Source organism: Lonchura striata, chromosome 1 (genome assembly GCF_046129695.1).
Source record: "Lonchura striata isolate bLonStr1 chromosome 1, bLonStr1.mat, whole genome shotgun sequence".
In the NCBI taxonomy this organism is placed as follows: domain Eukaryota; kingdom Metazoa; phylum Chordata; class Aves; order Passeriformes; family Estrildidae; genus Lonchura; species Lonchura striata.
Window position 1 is genome coordinate 136,859,797 of NC_134603.1, and position 11,163 is coordinate 136,870,959.

Below are 11,163 nucleotides of genomic sequence, written 5' to 3' on the forward strand. Positions count from 1 at the left end.
AAAGCAGGTAAACATAAGCAGGAAAAAGTTTCAACTTTGGTACTTTAAAGTTGACATAATGTCTTTTAGCTTACTGGAAAATAGAACACTCCCCCCTATACCCCCCACAGAGCAGAGTAAATCTAGAGAAGAGTATTTTTATTCTTCTTTTCACCTACAAATACACCAGGAATCATCAGACTGAAGAGCACAGTATTATCTAGGGTTAAAATAGTTATTGTAATAACTATTAAGACAAAATTTTAATATCCTTCTCTGTGTTATGAACAACTGGTTTTGATTTCTCTTATTAAATGTTGTCAAAACAATTGTGGCCATTAACAGAAAATATGCTTGGTGTACTCTTTTTCTAATTTGCAACCAGAAATATTTTACAGAAATTTCTGCAAATTAGAATAATCAAGGAAAGAAAGGGCAATCTCTAATAGTCCTTTCCATTGTAGTCAGTTCCCATGAATTCTCATAGACACTCTTACTCAAGAGGTATTCAGTAAGACTACCATGTCACAAATGAAGGTATTAATTATTCACTACTTGTATATCTTTTCTTTAAGCTGGGTGGATGGAACTCCAGTAACCTATGTGGCCTGGGCTCCTAATGAACCCAATTTTGCAAATAATGAGGAAAATTGTGTGGTAATGCTTTCAGAGCATGGTAAGTGAAAATACAAAACTACCAGATTTTATTTGTCTGTGCTTGGATATAACTGATGCTGTCAAACATCTGCTGTCAACTGTCACACAGCCTTTGGTTGCTGTTTTCTGCAATTTCTTTCCAGTGGCAAACCAGCACAATGCAGTAACTCTTCCCAGTCATGGGACCACTAGCCATGGAAGAGGCTATGCCCTTAGAATGGGGAGATTTCAGTACCATGAGTAATTTAAAACAGATATTTCATTCTGGGTTTTGTCCTTTTTACAGGACTTTTCACTACTTCTTTCAGTAAAAATTTGTATAGTCTATCCTCTCTACCATGAACTTAAGAAACCATTTATAGCAGCTCCAGGAAATCAGAGTTGAAGGTACAAGTCAATGAGGAAAGAAACAAACACATCTAATGTCCTAAGATATGTTTACAAGTACACTGAAATGCAAATTTCTTGCACATCCTAGAGCTCTATTTCTTCTTGGGTCTCTTTCTGTAACTTTAATGAGGCTAATGGGACTTTAGTAAGCACATGTTGATCTCTCAATTATGTTTTACAAATAATTCATGCAGTATGTTTGAACACTGTATTGTGTCATTAGATTGACTTAGTATTTCCTATCTCATCCATTTCTTATTAATTTTCTTTTCAAACTTGCTCACTTTCAAATATACTTATTTTCTTTTCAAATTTTTATTTTCCCTGTTGCCTGCAATGTGATGATGCCAGAGCTCAAAACAAACAAACAAACAAACAAAAAAAACAAACAAACCCATAAACAGGTATAGACACTGTGGAGAGAACCCTGAACGAGGAGCAGGTGGGTCAGGGAGCTCAAATTAACTACAAGGGGCTGCAGTGCCCCATTAGAGCTTATTTGAAGGTGCCATGGTTACTTTGCCTTCAGACCAAGACGTAGCTGGAAGTAAAAAGAGAGAAAATGGTGTTTATTAAAAAAGAGTGATAAATCATTATTACTAAATATTAAATGCATGTTGAATTTTTTTTTTTCCAGGATTGTGGAATGACATTAACTGTGGTTCTGACAATAACTTTGTATGTGAAAAACATAACAGTTCTGTTAATTCAACATTACCTTCTCCATTGCCTCCCGGAGGATGTCCAGAAAGTTGGATTTTTTTTAACAACAAGGTATGTCAACAAGTATCTTCAGTAAATTGTATAAAGCAGTAGAACTGAAGAGAAAATCCTGAAAACTTCACATTTTTTAAGAATATGAAGTAAATCTGGAGAGTAATTACTTAGTCAAAATGTGCAGACTGGATGGCTGGGCTTTTTTTGAGGTGACTTAGACAGCATAGTTTGTGCAGGCTTGAAATATACAGTAACTGTTTAAGAAAACCTCTCCTCCTATCTTCAAGTACATTATTTTGTTTAGAAATGGAAGTCTGTAATGGCCAGTCTTCCAAACCGGTGGAAAGGTTTAGAAAGAATGTATTTGAGTAATCCCTTTGGCCTGTAGGACTTTACAAAGCTTTGAATTCAGAAAGATGATGTCGAACTACAATTGTTTTGAGTACAACTTACATTCAGACACAGTCTGGAAGTCCTCATTGCTGTAAGAGAAGAGTTTGTACCAGTCTGAGTTGAAGCTCCATCTACCACTGTGCTGCTATTGTACCCTCAGAATGTTTGGTCAATGTGCCAAAGGATATTTCACACCCTTTGGCAGGATGAACAGCTGTAACCACAGTCATAAGAAGGAGGACAAAGCACAGTAGAGATTATTCCCTGCAGCTGTGTCACCCAAAGCCACATTTTCTTAGTTTCAAATGATGCCTCTATTCCTGCAGGAAGAAAGCAGATGAAAATGTGAGAAGTGATTATGTACTTGACCTCATTATAATCACTTAATTTGATACCAGATTACACCTTGTGCAATGAGGGGAGAAAAGCAGACATCCAGACTTTCTACTCCTGAGCTCTGTCACTCATTCTAGCCCTGATTTCTTTTTCTGCAGAAAAGTACATCTTAGAGCTAATTATCTAGAGATAATAGTCACATATAATAGTTCCAGTCTTGGCTAATTTGAAAAATGTGCTTGATTTGTTTCCAGTGTTTCAAAGTATTTGCTTCCAATATAACAACAAATCTCACATGGCATGCTGCACGAGATGTTTGCTTCAGTTTGGGAGGAAACCTGGCTACTATACCAAATGAACAAGTACAAGGTATGTGTATAGGTTCTATTGAAAGAAAAAATCTCAGTCTCTCTCTAAAGAAACTCTATACTCTCCAATATAAAATATGGGATTACCTGATGAAAATTTCTTATTAGCCAGGTGAGTCCATGGTTAATTTTAACTTCAAACAGCAAGGCAATGCCTAAAATTATTACATATAAGAAATTAAGTTCATTTTTAGTTCTTTCAGGTGCTTTGTTTTCATGAAACTTCCAGTGAGTTCTGAGGGTGATTGCACAGATCTCTCATACTGACAGAAATCTGTATTTCCTGTCTCTCTCACTGGCAATAGGATTTTCTGAAACCCTATGTATGCATACACAGTGGGGAAGGGATGCTTATCTAAACATTTAATTAACAGTAGATGGGCTGTGTAGGGGAAAGTGTTATCCTTTTATTATGTCCCCCACTCTGGGTTTTTGCATATTTTCTCTCTTTTGGGCAAGTAATGATGAGCTTTCCTTAATGAGAACTCTTTGCTTCTCTCCAGCTTTCCTTTTCTACCATTTGAAGTATTCCATAACTAATGTTTGGATTGGGATGAATGATATCAACAGAGAGTCCACATTTCTTTGGACAGATGGAAGCACTGTTTCCTACACCAACTGGGCTAACGGTGCACCAGAAAAGCAGCAAAGCTACTTTGACTTATATGAGTTTGAAACATTGACAGATGATGCTCTGGAGGTACAGGAAATTTACATAACCTCTATCTATACCTTGGGCAGCTAGTTGATTTTTCTAAAAGAAAAGTTATAGCAGCAATAACAGGATGCTGAAACAAGTCCTTTTGTAAGGATTTAGGAAAACAATAGGGTTTAGGAAAACATCTGATAATGATTCAAAATATACCCAAATGTCTGGCAAAGTTCTGTAGAAGAGGGATTTTAAGCTTTCCATCAGAACTATTGCAAAAAAAACCAGCTCTGTAAAAGAAGCTTGGAGAAACTTATATCAGTTTGTCCCCAAAATGCATTAATGCAAATACTAAAGCTGCAACACCAAAGACAAGGTATGATAAACCAAAATTAAGATTTTTGATGCAACAATAATTTGGCTATGTGTATGTCCCACTTCTGGCTAATGTGCTCTCACACCGCTTTACTAATTTCTGATGGTACAAATTGATATCTTCATTGAAATTACTCTTTCTCTGCAGAAACTCAGGCTCTTTTCCAAAGGTAGTAATTTCCGAGGAAATAATTGGCAGTTATTCACCCAAGATTTTTAACATCTGCCATCAGTGAATTCTAACTGATGACTAAAACTTATTTAAATCAGCATAAAGGAGAAACTTCGATGACATGCCAAAAGACTGCTATGGCGAATCTTGAAATCAGGGGAGTCATGAAAGAAATACTGGAGCAAGTAAACATAAGGAAGTAAAGAGAAAATATTCTGTTGCATCTGATAATGGTAACTTGATAATGACTATAAAAAAAGCAGAGTATCTGCTTTCTGCAAAAGAGCTTGCTTCAGTTAGACTAGTCCAGACTAGAGCTTTTAACAGTAGTTCTTATATTGTTTTTCTCATTGATAAAAATTTTTTTAAGCAGGTCTACATAACTGTAAATAAGAACAGAGAAGATTTATTATAGGTACCTTAGTCATTTACACAGTCATTATAGGGTTCTTAATAAAACTGGTAAAATGAGTATTAATTTAGTTCTTTCAGGCCTCAACTGGCACCAGTGGAAGCCTGGGTCAAATTTAAGGGGTTGCTAACAAATATCAGGTCAAGCTGCTCAGCAGAAACCGAGGAAATTTGAACTAATTACACAGGCATTTAATGAGCTCCTCTCTGCCATCAGGCCTGCACTAGCAGTGCAGGAGCTTCAGCTCACCCCCTCCCCATGGCCTCTTGTAATGGCTGTGACTCTTCCCCTCCCCTTCAGACAGATTGTGTCTTCATCATGAAGTCAGATGGCAAATGGAGAGATGATAGCTGTGACAATGAAAGAGGCTACGTGTGCCAGATGAATTCAGGTGAGTTCTGTCGACCCAGTCTCCTAAAGAGGAAGAATACCTTGGTTAGATAAGATGAATATATAACCTGATGTGATTTCATCCAGCTTTGAGTCTCATTCTGAATCTCAAGCTTTCAGAGCTCCATCAGTGTTAAGCCAGTGCTGTTTCAAGTATAAATTATTTCATATAAATTGCTGGAGAGGAATCTCCTATTCTTAATTGGGATTTTGTACCTAATCATGAGTAATACTAGAGAATAATAAATGAAAATGCCTTTTTTTTTTTTTTTTTCCTCAGTGAAGCATAAGAGGTTTAAGCATCCTGTCTAAGTGCAGTATAAATCATGTTCTTGCAGTGATCTGTCCATTCTCTTGGACAAATCTGAGGAGAGTATTTAATCCTCTCTCACAATTTCTACTGAATGCCATAATATGTGATGTCAATCAAATTGTACAGCTTCTTGGATGTATCTTCATTGTAAAAGAATATGGTTATTTTTTTACACCATTATTTTTTACTCATTATTACAAAATGAGTAATGAATGTTGACTCTACTCCTGTAGAATTTAAATTATACAAATCACAGCTGTCCAAGCATATTATGGGAGTAGAGAAGGTGAAGAACTGATAACAAAACACTTTTGCCTCAGCTTTATTAAAGTAAAAATTATTCCCTGATCCTTCACTTCAGTCAGTTCCTGCAGCCTGTTCACTCTCAACATAGCTAACATGCTTGTAAGAAGACCCCCTCCCCTCCCTGCACAGCAAAGATATAGTTTTATGGAGGCATTTTTAATTTTTTTATTCCAGTTCCAGCTCTTCTGAATACATTTACAATCATAAGGGTGGAAATATACATTGCCTAATTCAAATATGCAGGCATCATTCTGGCAACCCTTACAGACAGGCCAAGAAGTTGGAATGAACAGCAAGTGGTGATCAATTAAGATCAGGTCTCAAAGTCTAAGGTTGAGACTAGGGATTACAACAGTTAATGCCTTAAATGCCTTGTCCTAAATTCTACCCACCAGTAACCAGAAATAAATGTATACTCAGATATTCAGATTTAGTCAAATAACTTAAAGCACAGAATCTGAAATATGCAAACTTGACTGGACCAATCAAGTCTGTAGAAAGTATAATCTACTTCAGGGCATCCATGATTTCACTTATCTTATTACACTAACAAACTTGCTCCCTGTCTTGTAAGTTATGTTTGGCATTATTTTTGGGTTTGGGGGTGTTTTATTTAGTTTGTTTGGTTTTATTTAGGTTTTTGTTGTTGTTTTGTTCATGAGCTTAAAAAAATATTTTGATTTTTATTGACTTGAGCATTTTGACCAATTTTTTATAACCTGAGTGCTACAGAAGAGCATGTTTTAAATTCATCAACTCAGTTTTTCCTCTGTAGTTCCCTCACAGCCTGAATTGCCAACAACAAATTCAGCCTCTGTCTTTACTCGTTATGGTGACAGTAGATATTCAATCGTTTCATCTGAAATGCAATGGGAAGAGGCCAGAAAAAATTGCCAAGACAAATCTGCGGAACTTGCCAGCATTTCAGATGCCTACATCCATTCATTCTTGTGGATCCAGATGCTGAAATATGGAAAACCCGTATGGATTGGTCTTAACAGCAACATGGTGAGTGCTGGATAGATGGGAGGGGCAGGTGCTGAGGGAACTTGCCTGCTCTAATCGTCCTCTGGACGACCAGTTTTGAACAATTGTATTCTGAACAATTGTATTCTGAACGGCTTCACTGTGTAAATGCACAAAAATCTAGGGGTATTGTTAGAATGTCAAGGGTTTTCATCCACCAAACAGAGTGAAGAATCACAGAAAATGTTAGGCAAGAAGCAGAAGATGATAGTAGAAAGTTCTAGAAACAGTAACAAAAGTCAAGCTGCAGACTGAAAGTGCAGCTGTCATGAAGTGACTGTTGGCCATCCTGAAAGTCAAACATACAGGCAGATAATTAGAGCTATTAATATATTAATAGAAGCTTCTGTGAGTATTAGAGAGATATTTTAATATTTAAGCTGATGGTTTAATGTTTAATGTCAAGTAATCTTTATGCACAAATAACTCCAAATTTTAATCTAAATAAGGCAGAGCAGAGAGGAGAAATTCTCTGTAATTGCTTCTCTTGATGTAGGACTTGCTAAATACCTAAGGTTGTCTCATCTGACTTTCTTACCATATTGTAAAAGTTTGTTACTTCAGAAAAACCCTCCCAAAAGCAATGCAGTGTTGAACACTGTTCATATGTAGTTCTTGTATAACTCAAATTGCCCAGTGACATTGCTTAGAACAGTGAAAGGGGTTTTTAAAAATGTCCCCTCTTTTTTCAAAAAAAAATCAAATAGACATGATTATATTTACACTGTATTATGTAACAGAACTTTTTATGTTAAAAAAAATCTATAACCAGAATTCCTTTGTTTTTAGACTGGTGACTATTACAAATGGACCAATAACTGGAAAACGAGGTACACAAAATGGGCAGCAGGGGAACCAAAGGAAAACAATGCTTGTGTTTATCTTGATCTTGATGGTACTTGGAAAACAGCATCTTGCAATGAACGCTACTTTTCAGTTTGCATGATATCAGATGGTAAGCAAAAGCATGTAACAATTTTAAAGACACATTCCTAATTCCGTGAGCCTGTCTAGTCCTAGAGTTTTGCTCTAGCTTGGGCTACCCCTGCAGAGGACTATGTTTCAGGGTAGCATCTAACTCCCAGCAGAATGTGGACATTTGCTATTGGATGAGGTATGAATTTAGGCGCAGGGAAGGCTCTTGTGCAAATCCATATGGCTGCACTGCTATAATGGTAAAACTGTTTCCATAAGATGAAGCTCTATCTCCAGGTATGTCTTGCTCTTTACAAGACATGCGCATAAATCACACGAGTCTGTGTGTAACATTAGTGTGTGCTGGGTTTTGCACTGACTGTATGAACTTCACCTGGGGAAGGTCACGCATAAGTGTACACTGAGCTAAAATACAGCCAAGAGTTTCACTTCCATTCACTGTTGCTAGAGGTAAAACTGTAAGAGCCTTGGCAATGTGAATGTTACTTTTACTCTTTGCAGGTATATGCAGAGGCACGTTTACATCTAGATTTTGTAGAATCCTGCTGTTTTCCCTCTTTTATGTTTTAAGGCTGCGTATATTTGGTCTGCTTATGCAGTGCAAGATGCATCAAAGGTAATTGGAGTTGCACCCATGATCAGAAACAGTCTGATTTGGCAGAGGCATGCTCCACTGATGGATTTTTTTTCTATAAAGTGACAACATGAAGAGACAAAGCAGCCAGAAAACACGGGACTGTGGCATTAATAAATCATTTGCCTAAAACAGCTTTCTGTGTTGTGATAATGCAAATTTGAGATTTGTGTCATCCCTCAGGGTTTGCTTTCTGCCAAGAAAGTACTGCCAAAGCAGTTAGTTAGATGTTGCAGGATGCAGTTTGAGTCCTTCTCCTGAGAAATGTGATTTGAGAAATAAGATGCTTAACACTTTTGACTGTTTGGCTCTCCCTGCTCTCTGGGTTGGGGGAATGTGGGAATAGTTGTGAGTAGATGTTGAGACAAATAAAGCCAGGCGAGGGAAATCCCACACTATTTACACGTGTCATAGAATCAGAGATGACTCACAATGCAATACCAATTTCGTTAACATATGGTTTCTTTAGAGACAGCTCCTACTGACCTTGCTGAGCTGCCTGGAGACTGTCCTGAAGGAGATGAATTCCAAGCTTGGATCCCTTACCATGATCACTGCTACTACCTTGAAACATCAGCTGAGAGAACCTGGGCACTGGCCTCCCTTGAGTGCACTCGCTTAGGTGAGAGCCTTCATTATCGACTAAAAAGATTTGTACCAACGTTTATACAAAACTATCACAAAAAATGTAAAGATATTGATTTTTTTTTTTTTAAAAAGGGAGGTTTTTTTACCTACTAAGCTGTTCTAAGGCTGGCACAATGAAAATAAGCTGACAGAGTCACTTTGTACAGCCTTCTGTCCTCTCAGGTCTACAGCTTCCCTGTGTATGAATTCCCCATTATGTCCTGGCTTGTGGGACACCATCCTGGGGGCAGCAGTGGGGGCACAGCCTCTGAGTACCTCCATTGTCTTCTGCAAGAAGCAGTGCAGACACCAACAGAGCAGCATTAATACAGGAGCAGTTGTTTGTAAAGACTGAAAAAAGGAGGTCATTACAATGGTTACTCATGTAGGTTATGGTTATTTGCTTATTAATGCCTTTCAGGAGCTACCTTGGTTTCAGTAGAAAACATGGATGAATCTCACTTTCTGACTCATAAAATTCAACCACTTGGAAATAAAGTAGGAGGCTTTTGGATAGGACTTTACCAGAATGTGGAAGGTATGTCTAAATTTCAATTTTTAATGGAAAAATGCATTGCTAATATGAGAAAATCGAGAATTACAATACTTTTACAAAAAAACCCCATGGGTTTCCCCTGAACAGTGGCTTATTATATATATATAAAGTAAATTGGTGAGCTAAGGAGTTAAAATATTAATGAAATAGGTATGTTTTAATTTTTTTTACTCTGTGAGTTGCTCTTAGGCCAGTGGTTGTGGCTAGATAATGCTGTCCTGGACTTTGTTAACTGGGAGGAGAAAGAGTTGGATGTGGAGCATCAGTGTGTGGAAATAACTGCACCCTCTGGCTATTGGGACAAAAGCGATTGCTCTGCAGAAAAAGGATTTATCTGCAAAAAACCCAAAGGTAAATCCTCAGTGTGTCAGCCCTTAGTGACAGCCCTTCACCACAGCTCTGGAAGTAATTCCTGGCAGTTTGGTTTGGCATATCCCACTTCTCTAACCTTTTGTAGTTGCCTGTTTTTGCAGTCTGCAAGCTCTCCAAATCACTGTCTACATGGAAATGCAGTAATGTCCTGTACAGCCTAGGTTGAGAATGAAACTTTCAGAAACTTTTGAGTGCCTAACACAGGTGTTGATATGGCACCTGTCAAACACCAGTGCAAGGGTATGACTATTCCAAGAACTGATTATTGTAACAGTTATTATACCCTTGCAAGGAGGAATCAATGTGAATAATCAATCTTCCTCTTCCAGTTTGTTATTCTCAAAAAATATATTACTCCCCAACATACCAAACTGTCTTCATATTGGCCTGATTCAGTAATGCCTCAGGGATCCTAAAAGGTCACCTGTTTGTATTGCAATAATGAATGATATGAGGAATATTTCCATTCTAAATGAAAACTTCAAGTCAATAGAGAAGCTGTCTCATCAGCATTTCTGGAAAATTTCACTCAATACTGTATATACCAGACTAATTCCCAAGTGGAGATACAAAGGAAATTGTCTGCAAGAAAGCAGTATCATGTTATTCTTGTAACTTAGATGTTAAAAGTAAATTATCTAACCTAAAAAATATGGTAGGTAGCCGTCATTAAACCTTTGTACTTTCTTTTGTAGTAGCTGTGGGATCAGGTTTAATTTTCTAACTTTTGCATTGTGCATTGTCCCCAGTAAATCGTGGATAGCATCTCTGTCCTATGTTGAAAACCTTGTCATGGTTTGACACTGGCACAATGCCAGTGTCCCCATGAAAATGCAATCTCTCAATTGAATGCTGTGAGATGCAATCGAGGACAGAGCAAAGCAGGCCCAAGCTTAATAACAGAAAAAAACTTTATTAAGCTACTACTATAAAAGAAAGAAAGAAAGGAAAAAAAAAAAAAAACCACACAAAGATCAAAATTAAAACCTTGCAAAGCATTCCTCCTCCTACCACCCAACTCCAACAAACCACAGTGAGACACAGCCTGGACCCCAATCAGGTTTCCACCCTCCAGACAATCAATACTCAGCCCATCGAGGGAGACAGGAGTCTCTCCTGTGCCACAGACCCCCCAGGAAACAAAGCTGCCACATCCTGTGCTTCTATGTCACACATGGCACCGCCCGGAGAAAAAGTTTGCCATGGTGACCCTTCTCCTTTCCATGCACAGTGCTCTCACCACCAATGCATGGATGGACAGACTGCTTTTAGGATTTTCCCTTTCAAGGATGTCCTGCCAAGAGGGGAGAAAACAACAGTCCAGTTTTTCATTGTTTGGGACCACAGTCCCCCCCATTTTCCATTTCCCCTGGGGCCGAGAGTCCAAGAACAGAGATCTTCTTCTCTTTCCTTTGAGGACAGGGGGCACCACCACAAACCCCCTAACTTTTTCTCTGTTCACTCCACTTTTGTCTTTTTCCCAGCTGAAGCAGGTCTCTTGACTCACTGGCATCCTCCCAAAACACAGTCCCTCTTGGAGGAGAAGATTGGTTCA

The 11,163-nt window shown here is 38.0% G+C and overlaps 1 protein-coding gene across 1 annotated transcript in view; it reads left to right on the forward strand.

Annotated features, from left to right (window-relative positions):
• LOC110476206 (macrophage mannose receptor 1-like) overlaps positions 1-10,371 on the forward strand; it is a 29,487-nt gene extending 19,116 nt beyond the window's left edge. The window contains exons 19-29 of the mRNA XM_077782681.1: positions 555-655; positions 1,664-1,800; positions 2,727-2,841; positions 3,344-3,540; positions 4,749-4,839; positions 6,233-6,465; positions 7,273-7,438; positions 8,523-8,675; positions 9,102-9,218; positions 9,426-9,587; positions 10,358-10,371. Of these exons, the coding sequence (XP_077638807.1) occupies positions 555-655; positions 1,664-1,800; positions 2,727-2,841; positions 3,344-3,540; positions 4,749-4,839; positions 6,233-6,465; positions 7,273-7,438; positions 8,523-8,675; positions 9,102-9,218; positions 9,426-9,587; positions 10,358-10,371 (1,486 nt within the window). The remainder of the gene's footprint in view (positions 1-554; positions 656-1,663; positions 1,801-2,726; positions 2,842-3,343; positions 3,541-4,748; positions 4,840-6,232; positions 6,466-7,272; positions 7,439-8,522; positions 8,676-9,101; positions 9,219-9,425; positions 9,588-10,357) is intronic.
• The last annotated feature ends 792 nt before the right edge of the window (positions 10,372-11,163 follow it).